The sequence below is a fragment of the Stegostoma tigrinum genome, unplaced genomic scaffold (assembly GCF_030684315.1).
Source record: "Stegostoma tigrinum isolate sSteTig4 unplaced genomic scaffold, sSteTig4.hap1 scaffold_86, whole genome shotgun sequence".
In the NCBI taxonomy this organism is placed as follows: domain Eukaryota; kingdom Metazoa; phylum Chordata; class Chondrichthyes; order Orectolobiformes; family Stegostomatidae; genus Stegostoma; species Stegostoma tigrinum.
In genome coordinates this window covers 107,254-130,487 of record NW_026728811.1, presented here as the reverse complement: position 1 = coordinate 130,487, position 23,234 = coordinate 107,254, and the positions used below count along the sequence as shown (strand labels likewise).

The following is a 23,234-nucleotide window of genomic DNA, read 5'->3' as shown; positions in this document are numbered from 1 at the left end:
TGGTAGAGCAGGTTGAAGATATCATCAGGATTCTGAACTTTAAAAATTGGAGCATTGTATGAAAAACAAATAAGTTCTGACAAATGTTTATTTAAAAATACTCCTGATTTGCCCTCAACTCTGGTATTTACCAACCACACCTCAGGAAGGGATTTGAGAGGGTGCACAAAACATTCACAAAAAATATTACCAGAGATGAAAACTAGACAGCCCTGTGGAGAGGCTGAAGAAGCTCCGGCTGCTCTTGGAGAAGACTAAAAAGTGGTTTTAAAAGTGTCCAAAATCATGAGGGATTTGGTTAGAATGGATAAGAACAATCGGTTCCTTGTGACAGAAGGCTTAAGAAGAAAAGGACACTGATTTAAGATGATCAGCAAGAAGAACCAATGGTGACAAGGATTTTTTATTAAATAGCCTATTTAGGAACTGAAAAGCTCGACCTAATAGTGTGGTGGATGCAGCTTCAAATGGGGTCTTCAAAAGTGAGCTACAATTTTCGAAAGGAGATGTTTTGCAGTGTTACACAGTAAAGGGATTTAGGACTGAACATCGGCAAGTCCCTCTTTGAGAGCTGGTACAAACATTATCAAATCATTGTCTCTGGGCTATTACCATTTGATGGCTGTACAACATTGCACAAACTGCTAGCTCCCCAGCTATTTCCTACCGCTTGGTCATATTCTGAATAATGATTCACTTTGTCATGCATGCAGTTAAACTTACTTAGCAATTATTTCGCTGGATCCTGAAGAACCACAACTTCCATTTTCCTCACCATTTGCACTGTCAACATTTCCAAAACTGCAATTGATCAAAGAGGACAAATTAAGTCATTTAGAATAGGCAAACTCGTCCAGAATTAAATCCAACCCAATTCAACACAAAAAAATCACAGTCTTGAGAGATGGATTGTTTTGACTTCCACAGGATGCCCACAGGTCTTCATATTGAGGCAGTGCTGGGGTGGGGCTTGGAAGAGACAGAGCAGGGCAAAAAGGAGAGAAAGCCATTTCTTCAGTATTTCACCCTTGTTGAAAGTTGTTTCTGGGCTATGCAAGAACTAAATACTGAAAGACAAGCAAAATTCAATCTACCACTGAAAAGCTTTGAAAGCCTTATGCTAATTCAACATTATCTCACCTCCCAAAATAAGCCAAACATTGCAGAAGCAGTCAAGCAGTTGCTTCATGTGATTGCTATTGTCTGGACTGGTGCTCACTGCACTGCCAATTGGGGTATCTTCCTGAAGCAACCCTGACATAATCTTACAGCAAATCCCAACAGTTTCCTTTCACAGTATTAGATCCCAAATACTGTACAACAGGTTTAATCTGATGTCACATCAAATTTACTTGTCAATTACTCTTTCAGTTTCTGACAAACTTAGGATTCCACCCACTACACAGTGTGACATGTCAACATTTTCACAGCTGCAACTGGTCACAAAACACCAAATAAATCATTTTAATTGTGCATGTGATCACAATTTTAATTTTTGGCACTCTTATCAACATTGGGATTTTTGGCTGTGAGGGGGAGCCAGTGGGTAGATGAGATGTAAAGATGTCAAATAAAGAACCTCTGCACTGGGACAGACAATAAATATCCCAAAAGAGACGATTTAAGTTTAACTTCCTCATCTCTGACAAAGAAACTCAAGCTCTTTACAGACTATTGACAATTCAACCCTCACAAGCACAGCTTGTAACTCAAAGTTTGATTCGGAGCCCTGATGTAGGAATTTGTCATTGCTCAAATTCACTGAAGCTTAATGTCAGATTAGTCACCAGTGGCTGTTTTGCTGAAAAATTAATTTTATTCATTTTTCTTTCCTGCTCCTTTAATAGTTCTGAGTTTAGTTAAAGATTTGGACAAAATAAGGTCAGGGTTAATTCCAGGTCTCTGACTTGGGAAAGTGCCTGACTTCATGAATGCACATGGCAGATGGCCAGATTAGATAATTAAAAACGCAAACTATTCAATGGCAATATTGTATGGGAGAAATACCAAGGCTCGGACACGGGGAGCAGGTCACTTCTTAATTGTAGGAATATTTATTCAAATGTCACGGAAGTTTGGAGGACACTTCAATGAACTTGGAGGAAGTTTGTAGGGAGGGTGCAGCTGAAGCAGGAAAGAGGAACAAAGAGAAGTGCTGAGGTGGGGTAGAGGAGATTAACCCATTTCTTTCATATTTTTTACCAGAGCCACATTGTCCAGAAATATAACCTCAATATTGATCTGAAAACAATTTCCCATCTCAGTGTTTTGGATGCTTCAATGGTGATGCTATCATTTAAGGCAAATGTCTCTGTTATAAATTTTCCAGGGAGGCAGTCCAGCAGCCACTTTAATGTGATTGCTATAGTCTGGAGTGGCATTCCTTACATTGCAACAAAAAATTTGAAATCAATGATTCTCCATCATTCCTTTTTCACACTGCTGCATTCCAAATGAAGCAGAATTAAAACACATCAAAATTATTTCCGATCAACCTTGCTTCCTCATGGTTACACAGATGCCTGGCAAACTTTGGTTCCCACCCACCCGACAATCTATACGGCCAAAATATCTGCAGCTGCAAGTGCTCATGAAGCACAAATTAAGGAAAGGATCTGCATCTACAACTGACTTATAAACATTGAAAATAAATACTGAATCCCAAAATGCTCTGTATTTCAAGTCCCCAATTGGTCAAAGTCCAGACGAATGACTACACTAGATGGTTTGCTTTCCAAATTTTCAGAGAAAATATGTAGGTCACTCCAGTTACGTAGGCTGGTGCATTTGAGGGGAGGTGGGAGGTTTCGCAGTTTAGCATTGTTGCAAGTTAGACCACCAAGGTCTGGATGTTGAGGGCCAATCAAATTTTCACTGAACATTTTTGAATGTTTTCTATAGATCAAAGGCTGAAATGTGTCATTGATTTAATTACTGGCAATGGCCTCGGAGGGAGTAAAGCTGTTTCTTTAATGTGATTTTTATCATCTCGAATGGTGACATAATCTTTCAGGAGCTACTATATTCACAGCAATTTCTTTTCATATTATGTATTATGAATGAAGCACAGAAGGATGAAACTTACTTTGAGATTTCTGCAGTCGCTTTTGGTGAACTTGGTTCTTCATCTTTCTCAGAGTTTGGGCTGTCAAAGGTTTTGGACCTGCAATTCATTAAGACCATAAGACCATCAGACATAGGAGCAGAAATTAGGCCATTCAGCCCATTGAATCTGTTCTGCCATTCAGTCATGGGTGATAAGTTCCTCAACATCATTCTCCTGCTTTCTCCCCATAGCCCTTGATCCCCTTGATAAACAGGAACCTATCTGTCTCAGTTTTCAATGTCCTGGCCTCCACAGCCTTCTGTGGCAGTGAATTTCATAGATTCAACACTCTCTGGCTGAAGATGTTTCTCCAAATCTTCAATTGAAAAGGTCTCCTCTTTATTCTACGACCGTCCCCTCGGGTCCTCGTCTCTCCTATCAATGGACGCATCTTCCCAACATCCACTCTGTCCAGGCCATTCAGTATTCTGAAAGTTTCAATTAGATCACCCCTCATCCTTCTAAACTCCAATGAATATAGTTCTGGATTCCTCAAACGTTCCCTATATGTTTCGCTTTCCATTCCTGGGATAACTGTCGTGAATCTCCTCTGAACCCATTCCAGGGACAGTACATCCTTCCTGAGATATAGGACACAAATCTGCACGCAGCTCTCCAAGTACGACCTGACCAGAGCCTTACAAAGCCTCAGAGATACAGCCCTGTTTTTACATTCAAAATAAATGCCAACATTGCATTTGCCTTCCTGAATATATAAGGCAAAAATTAAAGACATTGTAAACAAGCACTTGCACCCAGAAATGGCTTACTCACAAAACGAACATTGAAGTATTTAGTGTGGATCCATAAGACTATGAGATATAGGGGCAGAATTAGCTCATTCGACCTGCTGAGTCTGCGTTGCCATTCAATTCTGACTGTGATGTTTCTCAAGCCCAATTGCCAGCCTTCTTCTGGTACCCTTGATCCTCTTATTAATCAAGAACCCTTCTCTCTATATATCTTAAATAGACCGAATGACTTGGCCTCGATGGCTTTCTGCAATGTTTTCCACAGATGAGCAACTCCCTGACTGAAGAAATTCTTTCTTACCTTAGTTCTAAAGGTTGGTCTCTTCACTGTGCGACTGCGCCGGCATGTCCTAATCTCTCCTACTAGTGGAAACATCTTCTCCATTCCATGTGCAATCCTTCCAGGTCTCTCAGTATTCTGAAAGTTTCAATGACATTCCCTCCCATCCTTCTAAACTGCATCCTGAACAGAACCAAAACCCTCAACCACTCGTCAGATGACAAGCTCTCCCAAGTTTTCAAGTGCTTATCAACCGGGTTTGTTAAACAGGCAACATTTCTGATGTATGTAACGACAATAGATCGAGATTTGTTTTTCACCTCCAAGCATTAAAAGGTGGTTTGCAAGTGACAGGAGTTGAGTCTGGAAGAGAAGCTGGGGAAGTTGCAAGAAAGAAGGAATTTCAACTTTCACACGTTTTCAAAACACCACGGTCTTCTTTTTTGGGCAACGGGGGGAGGTGGGGCATGTAATAACATTGGAAATAGAGTTAGAGAGTCAAATTTTTCAATGTATTTACCAGCAGTGCACAGTCCAATGTTTGGAAAAGAAACATTCCATTAAAGATCGTGTGTAATGCATGCCCAATCATTCACTGGCAATTAAATGGGAGGCGGGAGGATTAGGAAAATGGCAGGGAGGGGGTTTGCCACCTATACATTGCAAAGCTATGTGACATGGGCCAGTTCTCTTTGACACCTGGACTCTCCTTGACTTCTAAGGACTGCCTCCCTCATTTCCCTGATGGCGCCCACCTACACAACCTCAGTGACAATCAGCATTAACAGTTGGGCTGAGAAAGATGCTGATCTGCCATCCCTTTCTCTGGACCAGCAGCTGTCAAAACTGAGCCAAACCGTCAACTGGTGAGTAACGCTGGCAGCAATCTCTGTATTGGTTACCGCTGGAATCGGCCAAGGCCTCCAGGTTTCAGATCCAGCAGAAGGCCTGCAGCATGAACCACAAGCTTCCATCTAAAATTTCTTTTTACAACACTAAGAACAGAGCAAATATTAGAACAACAGCCAACTGTTTCTTTAATATAAAAAAAAAACTACGGACGCAGACAATCTGAAAAAAAAGCAGATGTTTCTGGAGAAACTCTACAGGTTTTGCAGCATCTGCAGACAGAAAACAGAGTTCAAGTTGAGCCAAGCGACACTTCTTCAGAGATGCAAAGTTCTGAACAGGGGAACCTCAACTCAAAGCGCCCACTCTGCTTTCTCTCCACAGATGCTGCTCAGTTTCAGGAGAAAGTCTCAAAATAATGTTCCTGAAAATGGTGGCCCTCCAGCAGCTGCCCTTCACATAGTTGTATTCTGATTAAAGCATTATTTCCTCACACATTGGATCAATACTTACTTTCTGATCTCTGTAACTGTCTCTGCAGGCACTGGATTTGCAAGCTCCTCACAGCTCGGAATGTTATCACTGTTTCCGCTGCTGAAATTAGTTGTGAAGAATGTCATTTTAAACAAACACTTGCAGCCAGTAATTGTTCGCACATCGGCAGTTTCCTTTGTATTCCTTGTACTCTGAATAAAGCAAAACCTTAACCGCTTGTTGTATTCAAACTTATTCCTTCATGGTAGATTTTAGAGTGCATGGTTTCCCATCTACCTTGTTGTTTGCACTGTCAGGTATTCTGCAAATGGTCATAAAAGCGCTATCAAGTAAATTTAAGCGAACATCTACATCCACAATAAAATTATCGTCATACACCTGAAAGACATTGAGTCCGTAATTTGAGCCATTGACAGCTAATTTTGTAACAACAGGTCTAGACGCAACTACAGAATATGGTGATTTGTCTCCACAAAGCCCTTGACTGCAGTTTGCAGGATAGGACCGTGAGACTGGGGTGTGGCAGTAAAGAAAGAGAGAGAGAGGGAAGGAGAGAGAGAGAGAGACGGATGTATCAGATCCATTTCTTCATCATTTTATATTTGTTGCAAAGTCGAATAATATCTTAAACAAAGAGCTCCAGGCCCAAATATAGAAAGGCAACCAACTGTCCGATGAAATACTTCAGATAGTGTCTCGACATACAGGGCTGCATTTCCCAAGTCAACTGGCCTTGGCCTGAGACATGACATTCTTGGTAAAGTGAAGGGGAGTTCATGAGGAAAGCTGAATTCTCTTCTGCACCATTATACTGTATTGTCAGCGGTGGGCAAAGTAGCTGGTTTCATGACTCACTGGGCATGAAGTAAGTCACCAGCTGAAAGCCACTTGTGCCTGTCTGTCTTGCAAATATGAGAGTTCCACAACTCCCACAGTGGACATTGGCCTGCAAATCTCTTTTGTGTAAGCTCAGCAATACCAACCTTCATGACAGCAAAGAAAAGATTGCAGCTCTGCCTCTATTTCATTCTTTGGTCAACAGTTTTTATAAAATAGATCACCCTCCAGATGTACTGGGAGTAGGTTTTTCTTCAAAACCTTCACAGGAGATTTGAAAGACAGCACAGGCAGACTGAGGGGAGGGGAGGAGGTAGGAACCTCAATTCTTCAACATGTTGTATCCTTAATTCAGAGTTCAGCTATCTAAATGTTTGGCGACAAATGGAGATCTGAATAGTGAATAGATGAGCAATTTTTCACTGAACACTTTTGGATCTTTTCTGTTGATACAACTTTTCTTTTTAAACAAACAAAATCTGTGTAGATTTTTGATACAATCAAACAACTTTGTTCATGTGACTGCTGCTGTCTAGTGTTTGCTGCATTGCTGTGGGAGGAAGGCCCTCCACAGATCTTACAGGAAGTGCCAGCAGGTTTTTTAACATTGTTGTATTTTGGATGAAACTTAATTAAGTCACACATTAGACTAAAGCTTACTTTGTGCTCACTGAATCGATTACTGGAATCTCTTCTGCCTCTGAGGTGCCAAAGCTTCCATATCTGCAATTGGTCAGACAGCACAAACTAAGTGATTTTAAACAAGCTTGAATCTACAATTTGCATTCAGCCACTGAAAAACATCTGAAGGTTCAGGATTTTGGCATTTGAAGCCTTGATTACCAAGTTTGTTAATACTTTGCATTGAAACTCCAATTTGGCATTTTACAGCATACCTGCCTCATCCCCTGCCACAGAGAAGAGTAAAGCATTCAATGTGGTTCAATGTTTTTTTAAAAAATCACTGTTTTAAATTGACAACCACTGCCCTTTAGACACTCGCCCTTCATTCTAGTCTCTTCTACAGGAGGAAACATTGTCTCCATGTCTACCCTGTCCAAATCGTCAGGTTTTTTTTGTTTCAAACACGTTGCCTCTTCCTTCCCTAAACACCAACTGATGCAAGCCTTGCCTGTGCAAATTTTCCTTGTAAGACAAGTCACTTAGTCTTGGTGTTATTCTGGTAAACCTGCTCTGAACTGCGTCTAATATATTTACTTCCATCCTTGAAATACACTGACAAATACAAAGAAAATCATTCAAGATATTGGATAACCAGTGATCCCTAATTTTGTGCTTAAATTCCCTCATGATAAAATGAAAACATTTAATTGCTTTCCAAATTACTTAATGTGTCTGTACATGATCATTTTGTGATTCATGCACGAGGATACCCAGATTCCACTCTATCTCAGAGCAATGCAATCTCCCTCAATAAAAACAAAACTGCTATTCTTTCTGCCAAAATGGACTTCAAATTTACCCATGTACAACTCTATTTGTCATATCGTTGACTACTTGCTAAACCTATATTTCTCTGCAGTATTCCGAAGTCCTCTAAGGTTAATTTTTTAGCGCATCTTTGTCACATCACCAAATCTGTCAGTCATAAATTCATTCCTTCAGAAGTCATGGACTGGTCGTCAACATTTGGAAAACTTGGGCAGGAACAGATTTTTTAAATTATACTCATACTATACGATCCTAACCATTTTGAACTCAAGTTAATTCTCACGTATAAAAGCACACGTAAAAAGGGATGAATTCCCTGGATCTAATTACAGAACACCAAAATAACTGTAGCAACTCGTCAGACTGTTTCTCCCTTTCACCATGGATAAAGGAAAATTTTGAAATGTAGGGTGCCCGTAAGGTGAACGGATGCTATAAACATCCGTTGAATTATGATGATCTTTTAGCCGAATTAAAATGGTTGGCTCAAACACTAATCTTAAACACAAAATCTGACCAATTGGTAAAATGGGTTTGAACTTTTGAATGGCATGGAAGCCACTTTGTTGTTGACTTTTTAAAAACTCCAAGAATCTCCCTGCAGATGGAGACTTTCACCAAAAGACAATGGACAAGTTAGAGATCTAAGCAGCCAAAGTCATAAACAGTTACACTGTGAAAGGAGGAGATAGTAAATATAACAGATGATTGTCTTAACCACAGCTACCTTAGAGTTTAATGAGAACCAAACTCCTCAAATTTCAACAAACCACAGTTTGCTGAGATTCCTTGGTTTTACGAAATTTTCGCTTTACCTTTAAAAGAATACCATCATCTAAGATGACCACCGGCCTAACACAAAAGCAAATAAGAAAGTAATAGCCTGCGAAGAATCGTTGTCCACTATCTCACCTCTGAGAGATAACGTGAGACACATGCGTGAGCTGTGATGTTTCAAATTCTACGGCAAGTATGGGTCATCTTTTTTTAAAAACTCAGAAGCTTCTGGTTGGAATTATTCTGCTGGAACATTTATTTACTTGGGCAAAGAAAGAGAATATTTTGGCAACAGGCAAAAAGAGAAACCCAAATTCCCTTTTGAAAGGTCCAGCTGGATCGATTTCTGCAACCTATTGGGTTCATGAAAGCCTGCTCATTAGCTTAGTGCTTTGAAGAAAAATCTAATAATCTCTGGTTATTTGCTGATTTTCTCCAATTTTTTAACCATAGCACATTTGGGAGACTTTTCCTACCCAGGGATATCCCTCTAATGTCAGAGGTACATCAATTGAAGGTCAGCAGTGGTGAGAATCGCTTTGTCCCCGAACTGAGTTTTTATAAGTTACCCCAAAGCACCATTTGTGAAGTACATAAACTGTTCAATGCTCACCCAACATGCAAAAAAACTAATGTATGAAAACTGAGGTGACAAGAGAAACCATCACTGATGACATTTGAAAAACATTTCACCCATTATTACAGAACTGCGGTATTCCTGCATATTTCAGTTGGAAGCAGACATTCATTTGACCAACATTTCAGTTTTGCAATGAAGGTTCCTCACCCTGAACTCAGCTTCCAAACTTTGATTGTTATGCCCAACACAGACTTACAGACAATTGATCAGAGATAATGGGAACTGCAGATGCTGGAGAATCCGAGATTACAAAGTGTGGAGCTGGATGAATACAGCAGGCCAAGCAACAAGTTCGGAGCACAAAAGCTGGGTCTAGGCCTGACATGTCAGCGTGTGTGCTCCTAAGATGCTGCTTAGCCTGCTGTGTTCATCCAGCTCCACACTTTGTTATTACAGACAATTGATAGGCTTCTTTCAATTAAAATAACATTTTTCCATTCACTACATGCAGAAACTTAAACATTCCAAACATAGTTGTAGGAAGCTCCAAACTACATAAAAAGCATTGAAGGAAGTCAACGTCACTGTTTATCTTTAATACCAAGGTCCAGACATTGTCCTAATACATTCACCACACTTTTTAATCGTTGTATTGTACTGGTTCTCGATCGCTTCATTATTGCGAAAAAATAATCAAAAATACATTGGCAGCTGTCTCAGCATTATGTTTTGTGAGTATGTTTTATTCACTTCTGTCCCAAATCACTAGCCGGGTGCTTAAACATGATTTGTGCCACCATTTGGGATCAGGGATATTGGAAGGCGATGGGGGCACAAAACAGGAGAACTGAAGGACTGCTTTGCCTTGTTGTAAACAAACAAGCTCATCAGTCCCACTGCAGTCTCTCTTTATGAAGGACTTCAAGTCTAATTACTTTTAATCAAGTTATTCAAACTTATTATGACACATGACATAGGAGATAGAAGTTGAATCCGGACCTTTTAGGCAGAAGGTGGAAGATAAAACCATCTGTGTGGAGGATAAAATCCTCCAGAATACTTTAAAAAATGTGGACTTTTCTGATGAAACTGGATGAAAGTTAAAGCCCAAATTTGCAGAGCTTAATGTCCAAGGGATTGGGGTGCAGGTAAGTTTGTGTCTTCAATGAACAAAAAATAGTCTCCCTAACTGAGGGTTGGATGGAGATTCTCAGTTTACTGAGAGTTGTTTCCATATGGCTAGTTTCAGCGATTCATTGCCAGAAGGATTAATAACAAAAATTACTCGACAGAACATACTTTTCTATCATTACCATTAAACAAAGGAGATGCTCATCAGATTTATGCTCACTTGTCCAGGAGGATGTACAACACACTTTCAGCAGTGGTATATGCTTTGTATGTCGAAAAGAATGTGCGGATGTAGAAACGCTCCTTGTTCATGAGAGCGATTACAAAATTTTCGACAAGTCTTTTTGAGGTCTCAGAGTGAAGAATTTGAACGTTGGAGGTATCGACAGTGAGATGGGATGGAAGCTCATCTCCTGATGCCTACAGAGAATACAAATTTAAAAAGTAAATGTGATGCAGGAACAATGTTTATTTGTATAGATCTCTGACATGGTAGAAATATTTCAAAATGCTTCACATTTACATAATCATTTAAAAATCGCTCCAAGATTCATGAAGCTAAAACTAGGGCAGGTCACCAAAAGCTTGGTCAGAAAGATTGGTTTTGAGGACAAAGAGGAGATGTTTTGGAACAGTGTCCCAGAACTGGGTAGCTGAACACACCAATGACAAGATAAAGAAGATCAAGCATGCAGGCAAGATCAAAGTGGCCGGAATTAGAAGTGCAAAGATATGAGCATTGAAGGGTTGGAGGGGAATACCATTGATGAGGAGATACAATATGTTCAATCCAATGATAAAGCTGGTCACTTCATGTATTGCTTGAACCATTAAAAAAAACACAAAGTTAAAGTCAAAACATCACAGAAACATGGCCAGCTAGATTCATACAAAACAGAAATTTGAGCCTTAGAGTTATTTTGTATCGATCTCAAGAATATTAAACCATCATTTTAAGTAAATAAACATTTAATATTAAATCCCTTCAGCTGACTACCCACTATTTCTCAATTTCTACTTTAATCCAGTCATCAGACGGGCCAGAAATTTTCCACAACAGAGAAAATGTGGAATTATGTGCAGCAACTTCTGTCTACAGCTCGAGGCCACAGCCAGCAACAGGAAACATGACAGTCTGGCTTCAATCCTGTTTGAATTCTCTGCTAACAATATCACTGACTTCACATTTCTGAACAATATTGTTTTGAGGAATCTAATTACTCTTGAAAGCAAGCTTACATAACTGGAAGGAAAGCAGAGAGGTGTAAAATGTTTGCTGACATGGCGGAAAATAGAAGGAGGGAGAAACTGAAGAAAAAGGAAACCTCTGTTTTTTTTTTGTTCCACAACTCGTGCCATGCAAGGTCTCTTCCAATGTGCTGCCGAAGGGTTATCATACTTGATACTGTGGAGTGTGCAAAAGAAATTAAGAACTCTCACAAAGAACTTCATAGTTCAAATCACATCAAGCACCCCTATATCAAATTCAGTTTCCTTCATGTCAGCAGATGAATATACCTTTGGGATTGGGCAGGGGTCAGGGTGGAGCATGTCAGCAAAGGAGGGAATTGGAGCACTCTTGAAGAAGCCTGATTTGAAATTTGAAATCCAATGCGAACCTCTCAACTTTGCCAGAGTAGCTGACCGGTTCTGTCAGAATTATGAATCGTCTGTATTCACAGGAAATGTATTTCCAAGACTTGTTCCAAGTAATAGAAAATTGTACAAAATGTGTTTCAATTAAATGAAGTTGCCGTTTTAAGAACTTTACCCCACACAAGTATAAAAAAGCATGACTGCAGAAAAGCATAACCTCCAAACAAAGATAACAAAGTGTGGAGCTGGATGAACACAGCAGGCCAGGCAGCATCTTTGGAGCACAAAAGCTGACGTTTCGGGCCTAGACCCTCCATCAGAAAAGGGGGAGGGGGAGAGGGTTCTGAAATAAATGGGGAGAGAGGGGGAGGCGGACCGAAGATGGGTAGAGGAGAATATAGGTGGAGAGGAGACAGACAAATTTCGAGGCAGGAATGGAGCCAGTAGAGGTGATTGTAGGTAGGGAGGTAGGGAGGGGATAGGTCAGGCTGGGGAGGTCGAATAGGTCAAGTGGGTGGGATGAGGTTAGACAGAAGGAAATGGGTGTGTTGCTTGGGGTGGGAGGAGGGGATAGGTGAGAGGAAGAACAGGTTAGGGAGGCGGGGACGAGGTGGGCTGGTATTGGGATGCGGTAGGGGAAGGGGAGATTTTGAAGCTCAATTTGTTTATGTGTCATCATATTTTGATCCAGTAAGACAAATAACATTAAAAATAAATTGATGTTTTATGACGATGATGACAATCTCAGTGAGAGAAATTATGTAATGTCCATCTTTAAATATTAAAAGAGCAAAACTATTGAATGTTTGCAATACATTACTAAAATAAAGGCTACCAGCTGCCAATACATTGCCTTCAACATTTTTAATGGTGAAATCTCTGTTCCTTTCTCTCTCACCCTACTACTCATTCCTTCCATCTGTTCTGCTGTTGTGGTAAAAGGTTATCAGCTCCCCTACTCAAATTTACTTCATAATCATTCTTCCCGCTCCTTTCCTTCCCATTCATTGCACGGTGTAACAGAAGAAAGGGCAGGATATCCATGGAAGGATGTGCCCTCCAGTGTTCTAAGTTTTCACAATTCCAGCAAAAAGGAAAAAAAAATACTATCGAGCGCAGTAAATCACGGTCCCTCAACGCACAGTTTTTGCGGCGATAAATCAAAACTGGTGTGTTTTCTCAGTATATTGTACACATGCAGTCAGTAAGCAATCAACAGGCATGGAGGAAATCTCTCAAGCAGATATTAATATGTCAATAAAAGCAGGATGGAAGAGTTGAAGTCAATTATGCAGCGGAGAGAATCAACTGAAGTGTGCACATTCAGGTTTCAAATATTAAGTAGAGTTCCACATGAACATTGTTTTATTTCCCTCTCGTAGTCAAAATGCCACAACACACTAGCTTGCCTGACAGATGACATGTTCTTTTCTTGTTTCGAATTCAGGAACTGGTTTGCAAATCCGGTTCAAATTTGGACTTTGTTCACTGAAGGTTGCCAGGCACAGCATGTGGCAGAGCAGTGGAAAGTGGCCAGTGATTGAAACACCATCTAATGCCCACTCTTAACCCCGATTAACACACTCCAGTTTGTGGCTATAAGTTAGTTCTAGTCATGATGATTGTCAAAAATTTATGAAAAACATGAGTTATTTTCACCACCCCCACTACACGACATCAAGGGACACAATTCCTCTTCATGATTATATCGTTGCTCTATGTTCATCATGAATGTAAATTGGGTGACTCTTCTATCTCAGTCTTAAATTGAAAAGAAGAATTTGCACATGTCGCTGACTTAATTAATAACAATTAGAAAAGTTTGAACAGATCTCTATCCTAGTACACAGCATACTTTTGTTACTCCATTTGTCTTACAGTTTGCTTGCTGAATATCTCAGAACTTAAACTATATTTTTTGAATTCATAGGAATAAGGTCTCTTGAGCTTGCTCCATTGTATCACATCATGATGCATTTCTCTCTTAACTCCATTTATCCATTTACTGTGAATACACTAGCATAACATAAATGGCAGTCTTGAAGTTCTGAATGAACCCAACAGACTTCAACTTCAGAACCTCCAATGGACGACATTTTTTGGAAAAACGTCTGTCGCCAGATTTCACACCCATCGGACGTAGCTTGGATTTGAAAAGTGCAGCAATAGATATTTCCTGACATAAACAGTCAGTGATTATCACAAAAAAACCTAGCTTGTCTGTTCCAAAGTGACCCACCTTCGAAAAAAAAGTCACCATTACCACACCACATCATAGGGCTGTGCTCACATGAGTGAGAGAGAGAGAGACAGCTGGTGATTGTTTAACCAGCATGTCAGGCACGGGGAGAAGTCGATAAGGACAAACCCTCATGGTCAACACAAATGTTTATTTACGCTTTCAATATCACCTTGCTCTTCCTTAGAACAATTGAAACTTTAAAAGGCCAAGTGAGCAGATGAGAGCATCAGCCTTCAAACATTTCAGCTCCCTCAAAATGAAACGGGACAAACCTGTGACCAAATATATAAAACATCTTGCACATCGTGGAAGAATGTGCGAGTGAGTGAGTGTTGGATGGTGTATAGGAATATGAAGAATAAGTAATCAGGGGATTGGAATTTGTTGTGTGTGAAAAAGCAAGGATAGTACACACCATTTTTATTCTGAGTAGTATGACGGAAATCTGACTGCTTCGGCAAGCTGACTGACCGGAAACAACAGTCAAATCTATAAGATAAGTGAAAACATCATGAGAGACAAAGCCAAATTCAACATGTAAAGAGAAAGACTGCCATAAAAAAATTAAATACTGGACCAAAAAAGATAAAATGCTGACTTCAGTGTAGTTACATGTGTCCATGATCTGTTTGCTCTTCTGATATCATGTTGCTCTTGTTCAGAAAACACAACTTTAAAATCCTAACTGAGCCAACACGGACGTCAGGATTCAGACTTTTTAGGCCACTCAAAATAAAAATCAACAAAGCTTTCACATCAATATATGAATAAAAATCACTCTACACACCCTGGAAGCACTGTCTCAGAATCTAAAGGGAGTAACCCAGAGTCAAAGCAAGGGAGGCTGCCTTCATGCAGGATAGGTTCACCAAGAGCAGTCTCTGGCATTAATACAGGGTAATGGGCTCTGCCAGATGGACACCTGAGGCAGTCAGCTTCTCAGAATCCACACCTCTGCAGTCCAGTGAGTGGGACACAGTCAGCCCAGTGGGAGACCGAACCCGGTGTGGGGAGTGGGGAGAAAACAGCTGGGAAACTGTAGAGACATCAGTTAGATGTCGGGTCACCTATTGCTCAGTCTGTCAAGGTCGCAAAAGGGGGCTGCCACATCAGTCCTCATTGTGCTCAAAGATATTACACTGAGAACTGTCTGACTCCAGGGTCAGGCTGCTGTCATTGATGCAAGGCTGACAACTACTACTTTTCACAGGTGTCATGGACCGCTGCTGTTTTAATCTCGTCGGATACGGGAGGCACGGTGGCTCAGTGATTAGCACTGCAGCCTCACAGTGCCAGGAACCCAGGCTCGATTCCAGGCTCAGGCTGACTGTGTGGAGTTTGCATATTCTCCCCGTGTCTGCATGGGTTTCCCCTGGGTGCTCCCACAGTCCAAAGATGTGTCGGCTAGGTAGATCGGCCATGCTAATTTGCCCGTAGTGTTGAGGGGTGTGTGGGTGAAAGGAAGGTGGGTCTGGGTGGGATGCTTCAAGGGGCGGTTTGGACTTGTTGGGCTGAAGGGCCTGTTTCCACACCGTAGGGAATCTAATCTAATTTAATATGTCACAGATGAGTATGAGCAAATGGAACAAAGGAGCAGGAATATTTCCAAGATAACAAAGTGTGGGGCTGGATGAACACAGCAGGCCAAGCAGCTGCAGTTCCCTGCTGTGTTCATCCAGCTCCACACTTTGTTATCTTGGATTCTCCAGCATCTGCAGTTCCCATTGTCTCTAAAGGCAAATTTCCATGTGAGGTCTGGAATAAGTGAGTCGATGCCTGACTGAACACAGGGAGACAAGGAACTGGATTGAAGCTTGTGCTTTGTGAAAAATTAATGATAACTCATACCTTTCAGAATCAAAGTGGGTTGGAGTCTGAGGAATGAGAAAGGTGAAGTATCGTCAAACCTAAAAGACAAATGAAAACACCATAAAAGTAAAAGCCAAATTCAACATGAAAAGAGAAAGAGTACGATCACACTTACTTACTAGACCAAAAAATATGCTGACTTCAGCCTCATTACATATGTCAAATATTCATTTGCGCCTTCACTTGGTCTTCCTTCAACAATTTAACATTTTAACTTGTCAACTGAGCAGCCAGGACATCACCCTTCAGATACTTCAGTTCAAAATGAAACTCAACAAAGCTTTGCTCTAATCCAACACCTTGAACATCTGGAATGATTTCCCAAGGGGCCTTTTCCATCTAAATACTATTTTTTGGCTGCTGTAATGTAGGAAAGGCACTGGTTAATGTGCAGAAAGCACGTTTTCATGAATAACAATTGGTAATGATTAGCTTTTCCATTGAAATAACATTCACTGAGGGATAAATAGTAGATGATTTATACGGGAGAATTCCATTCTTGTTTTTTTTGCGAATTGTTGTGATAATGGGATCTTGTGGTCATCCGAGATGAACATTTTTCCTGCTAATATCACCTTCAGCAAAGACCAGAAGAAACATTTTGCTCCATCAAAGAGTGGACACAAAAATGTGGCCAGTATAATTTTGGTTTTGGCAAGTACTGGAACCATTGCGACCCACAACATACACGCATTAATTCAATCGGGTTACCCCAAATTCACATCATTTTTCCAGTTTTCCCGTCTTTGAAATTCGTACTAAAATCCAATTTCTTTACAAATAGTGTCCAGTATATATTGAATTCAAATTACCTCAAAACTCTTCTCACAACCAAGAGTGATACCACAAAGGTATTGCTCCTTTCCCTCCGCTTCAATTAGTGTTAGTTCTAATTACACTGATGAGGGAGAGAAAAGAAATAAGCGATTCGCACTTGAAACTGCAGAGCGACAAGTCTGCAATGTTCACCTCACGTTGTCTCAACATGAAGTGAAGACACACAGCAGTTATTGTTTATTCTTGTTTGTGTTTATGACATCACAGGCAAACCATTGTGACGTCAATGGGCTTATTCTTTTTTGAAAGAAAACCTTCCTGAGAAAGAACACAAAACCTGTTCGAGCAGTTACCTGCTGTTTTCCACTTCATCTCCGTGTACGCGGTTGTCATGTGGGGAGGGCTTGTTTGTAAACGTGGGCATCATAACATGGATGCAGTTTCCCATCTTCACCATCTTCCCATAACAGCCTTCCTGGTATATTGCCCATGGGGGTAAAGGCACCAGGAGGCCTGCCCACGTGACCAATCCGTCTATTAATTTATTTGGTGGCCAGACTGGCTGGTCAGCTGTCAAGAGGATGGATGGTCTCATCTGTCCTGAAAGTCCCTTAAAAACATCCCTGAAGTTAATTTAACCTTTATATTCACCTTCGAATCCTTTGCACTCCTCTCATCACAGTCACAACAACACTTCCTGTTATGTCCTGCATGTTCACCAACTCTCTATTCATGCTCATACATTACCTTCAGTTCCAGAGCCCTTATCTTATCTATTAGCCACCAGTGTGACACCCTACAAAATGCCTCTTGGGAATCCAAGTGTTATGCAGCTGTTGGTTTCCTCTTTGCGGCCTCACTTGTTTGACTCTGAAAAAGGAATGAAATTGTCAAACATGCCTGGCCCCAGGGTGACCTTGAACTTACCTGCAACTGCCCTGTCTCCATCATGGAATGTCTTCTTCTGGATTGACCACGTTGATTTAATCAGATGATACGATTTTTGTTTTAAAAGCATTGCTGAAACATACTTAATGAAGAGACATTATTAAGCACTTTCCCAACTGATTGAAATCATGTTAACTGGCTTTATCCCTTATTTTTGCTCCTCTTTCTTTCTTACATAGCAGTGTTACAACTGCTAATTTCTACTGAACTCAGACTTTTCCAGACTCCAGGATATTTTGGTAAATCAGAAACCAAAATATCTACGATGTCTGAAGCTGGGCTCCAGGGGTATTCAGTTTCTTGGAAGGACTGACAAGAAGGAGGAGGTAGGTTAGCATTACTGGTTACGGAATAAAATTAATATGGTAATGACAATGGATATTAGTTCTGGTGAAATGGAGTCTGGGTACAGTTTAGAAACATCAAGGGACAGAAATTGACAGTGGTCGATGTATATCCACCCCAGTCAACTCAAGTGGTAATTTTAGCAGAAGGCACTAAACAGGAAATTGAAGACACCAGCAGAAAGAGAGAGCTCTAACTATGATGAAAGGTCACTGACTTCAAGAGTCAGGTGACTTCAGTCTGCATAAAGATTGGGCAAAGCAAATCAGTTATCATTGCATACAGGAGGAATTCCTGACATACTTGTTAAATTCATTCACGGGATGAGGGCATCACTGGCTAGGGTAACATTTATTACCAATTCCTAAATGTCCAGAGAGCAGTTAAGAGTCAACCACATTGCTGTGGGTCAGGAGTTACATGTAAGCGAGGCTGGAAGTTTACTTCCCTTAAAGGACAACAGATTCATGCTCATCATTAGACGCTTAATTCCAGGTTTGTATTGAATTCAAATTCCGCCGTCTGCTGCAACTGGATTCAAACACAAGTCCCCAAAGTACTATCTGGGTCTCTGGATTAAGTGTCCAGTGATAACAATCTCAGGCCACTGTCTCCCCAATGAAGTGTGTGCAGTGCGGGTTTCTGGGTCAACACTTTGAGGAACCAACAAGCAAAACTGAAGTTTGAGGTGGGAAGACTGTGCTCATGCCCCCTCGGGGAAGTGACCCTCATTTTCACCCACAGAAGGAAACTAACAAGGACACCTTCCACCGAGAGTGCCAGAGGCTTTCGGAGAGAGCAACCCCCAGAAAGCAGAACTTCACTCACTTGGCTCTATTGTCCCATTCCAGACTCCAAAACTAGAACCTGTTTACAGCAACAAATGGAAGTATTTGATGGATGCCCTGGGTTTGTGCTCCTCCCCCATTGCTCACCTGCAGTTTTCCTGCTTCACCTTGTACTTCCAGCCAAACATCACTGATGTCAGCTGCTTCCTGCCATTCCAAATGCTGCTCCTCAAGTGGAAGGACAAACAGCAATGTGGAAATTCACACATATTTCCGGCCTGTGGAGGAAATGATACTGTTATAACTTCAGATAATTTTTAAAGGGCTCTTTTTGCCCTTTGAAGCAGGGTGTGTACAAACACTATCACAGGCTCGAACTCACAACCACTTGTTTCTGAGACCAGTGCTCTGACCACTGAGCTGTGGAGCCAGGCACAAGACATGGAAAGAGGGTCTCATGTATTGGAAATGGCAAAAGAATAGATAACTGGAGACTATTATATATCAAGACGTAACAAAACCGAAACAGAGCAGAGGGGCATCATGTGCAGAAGGTTGGGAGAATGCAAGGCCGAATCAGACAGTGTCCTGAGTGCCATAAACTGATCTTTCCTGCTGGTCCAGAGATTACGATTCAGTGCCTTCACTGTCGTAGCCTGTTCATGGTTATCATTTAAAGTAATAAATCTGAAATATTGACTGATCTTGAGAAGCAGAATTATGTCATTGATCAGTCAAAATCAATTCACTCCATGTGACAGTTCCACAGCAGCAATGCCAGCTGAAACTGCCTGGCATGCAATCAGTTTAAAACAAGAATAGAGGGGAGGTCAGGAAAAGTGAAGGGCAATGGTAGTTTGTGAGAGGTGACTGGAGGCCAAGTGGAGCCAGGTTCAATGTGGGTGTTGAAGACCAGTCTTCACTGTTACCCTGGCATACAGATCACATTGGATCAATCACACAAGGATCCTCCTTTGTGTGTTGTCCTTTGCACATCACAACTCGGGTCAGTGCCTTGAGGGGCTCGGATATTTTTAATTTGGCAACTAACTCAGGTCAGTGGTGCACAAACTAAGCTGTGTCGGGACACTATTTAAATGGGTCACCACTCATTGCAATGACCCAGAACTATGCAGAAAGAGGAAGAACACCAATACAAAATCTTCGCTTTGAATGGCTATCCCTGCAATTTCATCCACAGGTACTGACTAAACAGCAACACGAAGAGGACACATTATGCCCGAACACACTGGACACACTGCCACACATCAAGAACATATCAGAACTGACAACTCCTATGACCACTAGGAATTACGGTAGCACACAAGCCCAAAGCCATGCTACGACAAACATTCTCAAGGATTAAAGACACCATACCCACGACATGCAGAACTGACAGTGTTTACAAAATACTGTGCAACGATTGCCACAAACATTATATCAGACAGACAGGAAGGAAACTAGCCGTCAGTGTACATGAACATCAGCCGGCAGCAAAATGACATGACAAACTTTCCCTAATATCAGTACACCCGGATAATGAAGGCCATCAGTTTAACTGGGACAACATAACCGTAGTAGTGCAATCCAAACATAGCCACACATGGGAATTCCTAGAGGCATGGTTCTCAATCCATAATGCAGTCGGCAAACATATAGAATTGGACCCCATATGCAACCCATACAGAACAGAATGCGAAATGACAGAAGTTGCCGGAACAGACCGGGCAGTATAAATTTCAAGTGGAGGAGAACAACATCGCTTCTTCGGAAGTCTCACTCATGACGTTACCTTGCGTGGTGACGAAAAGTCTGAACGAAAACAAGCCAGCTGGGTGAGCAAGTTTACAACTTTATTTGTTATCTTTACCGTTTAATGTGTGGCTCAGTGTCAGTCTTATACACACAGTGTTCTACCCGCTTCTCCTGCTGTACACAAGGTTTCCCAGCAAAAGGCAGCTTTGTGTGGAACACATGCAGTTTCTCCTGACAATGGGTACTGTTGCCATGAGCTGGGATATGAAATATACAATGAGCTGAAGTAGCCCCACACTCAAGTTACTCATTTACCTTTTAATTTCAATTTTCAATTTCCAAAACCCAGCAATCCATTCACTTAAGCTGCTGGGAACCTGACAAAAACAGCGTTGGCCAGACATTCCTCTTCGGGAGTGTCTGTCAATTTGCAAGGGTAGAAAAGCTGTCAACTTCACTCGAGTGAGAGAGGATACAATATTCCAAACTTCCAATTCAAAATCAGATGCCGTATCAATTACACCACTGGCTCCACACGTCTTGCTGCAGCTTTCATCCTGTCGATTGCGATGTAATCAGGGATACTGGCGGAAAAACCATTTGCAAGGTGAATATCCTGCAAAATAATCACCGTCACTGCTGCACTTCAACGTTCTCCACTTTGTGAAGCGGTGAATGTCACTGGCAAACGAAACACATTAGCCCTCACATGCCTGGTTCACTGTCACCTGTTTCTTTGCCACCCGTTTCTCTGCTGGAACTTGCCATTGCTTTGTTCACAGTCACTGCAAAGTTCTGCCTTGCATATTTTTTTTATTAAATTATCTCCTCCCAACTTAAAGACATTCCCTAGTCTTGAAATCTCCCATCCTTGGGAAATGACGACCACAATTCATACTATCTACATGTCTCATTATTTTATGAACTTCTAACAGGCCGCCTCTCAACCTCCTAAGCACCAGCAAGAAAAGTCAAAGTCTATCCAACCTTTCTTTATAAATCAAAGCTTCCATACCAGGCAACATCCTGGTAAACCTCTTCTTAACGCTCACCAGCTTCATGATATGCCTCCTGTAATTGTGTGACAGAAACCGCACATTGTATTCCAGAAGAGGTCTCATCAACATCCTGTGCAACCTCAATATGACTTCCCAACTCCTAAACTGAAACAATTGAGCAATGAAGGCTGCCGTGCCAAAAGACTGTTTAACCACTGTCTAAATGGGATGTAAACTTCAAATAATCATGTACCTGGATCCCCTAAGTCCATGAGTAGGCACCTTAACAGTGAGAGAAAGTCTGTGGGAGGATGAGGAATAGTTTTGAATTTCTTTGACCTCACATCTGAAGAAATTTATTGGACACATGCAGCTGAATAAGTTCAACAATTCATACTCCGTGAAGAACTATAAATGAACCTGAAGATTTTTCAATTAAAAAGTAAAGTTAGACCCTCTCGAGTCAGAAGGAAGCCATCGCTGTTCTGTTTCTGAACTTCTCCTACCCAACAGGTTCTGCAACATGTCCATATGAAGATGGATAAGGGAGAACCAGTGGATGTAGTGTACCTGGACTTTCAGAAAGCCTTTGATAAAGTCCCACATAGGAGATTGGTGAATAAAATTAGGGCACATGGTACTGGGGGCAAAATACTGAGTTGGATTGAAAATTGGCTGGCTGACAGGAAGCAAAATGTAGTGATAAACGGGTCCCTTTCAGAATGGCAGGCAGTGGCCAGTGGGGTACCACAAGGTTCAGTGCTGGGACCGCAGCTGTTTACGATATATATTAATGATATAGACGAAGGCATTAGAAGTAATATTAGCAAATTTGCTGATGACACAAAATTGGGTGGCAGTGTGAAATGTGAGGAGGATGTTATGAGAATACAGGGTGAGTTGGACAAGCTAGGTGAGTGGACGGATACGTGGCAGATGCAGTTTAATGTGGATAAATGTGTGGTTATACACTTTGGTGGCAAGAACAGGAAGGCAGATTACTATCTCAATGCAGTCAAGTTCGGTAAAAGGGAAGTACAACGAGATCTAGGTGTTCTTGTACATCAGTCAATGAAAGCAAGCATGCATGTACAGCAAGCAGTGAAGAAAGCTAATAGCATGCTGGCCTCATAACAAGAGGAATTGAGTACAGGAGCAAAGAGGACCTTCTGCAGCTGTACAGGGCCCTGGTGAGACCGCACCTGGAGTATTGTGTGCTGCTTTGGTCTCCAAATTTGAGGAAGGACATTCTGGCTATTCAGGGAGTGCAGCGTAGGTTCACGAGCTCAATTCCTGGAATGGCGTCCGGGACTATCATATGTTGAAAGATTGGAGCGACTGGGCTTGTATACACTTGAGTTTACAAGGATGAGAGGGGATCTGATTGAGGCGTATAAGATTATTAAGGGATTGGACACTCTGGAGGCAGGAAGCATGTTTCCGCTGATGGGTGAGTCCAGAACAGAAGACACAGTTTAAAAATAAGGGGTAGGCCATTTAGAGCAGAGTTGAGGAAAAACTTCTTCACCCAGAGAGCGATGGATATATGGAATGCACTGCCCCAGAAGGCAGTGGAGGCCAACTCTCTGGATACTTTCAAGAAAGAGATAGATAGAGCACTTAAAGATAGTGGAATCAAGGGTTATGAGGATAAGGC

At 41.4% G+C, this 23,234-nt stretch overlaps 1 protein-coding gene across 1 annotated transcript in view; it reads right to left on the bottom strand.

Moving 5' to 3' along the window:
* LOC125447643 (ras-specific guanine nucleotide-releasing factor 1-like) overlaps positions 1-17,496 on the bottom strand; it is a 71,236-nt gene extending 53,740 nt beyond the window's left edge. The window contains exons 1-8 of the mRNA XM_059644457.1: positions 17,097-17,496; positions 15,946-16,004; positions 14,513-14,586; positions 10,480-10,679; positions 6,980-7,042; positions 5,501-5,581; positions 3,086-3,163; positions 724-801 (exon numbers count right to left, since the gene is read on the bottom strand). Coding sequence (XP_059500440.1) covers positions 724-801; positions 3,086-3,163; positions 5,501-5,581; positions 6,980-7,042; positions 10,480-10,679; positions 14,513-14,586; positions 15,946-16,004; positions 17,097-17,338 — 875 coding nt within the window. The 5' untranslated portion in view covers positions 17,339-17,496. The remainder of the gene's footprint in view (positions 1-723; positions 802-3,085; positions 3,164-5,500; positions 5,582-6,979; positions 7,043-10,479; positions 10,680-14,512; positions 14,587-15,945; positions 16,005-17,096) is intronic.
* Between the last annotated feature and the right edge of the window lie 5,738 nt (positions 17,497-23,234).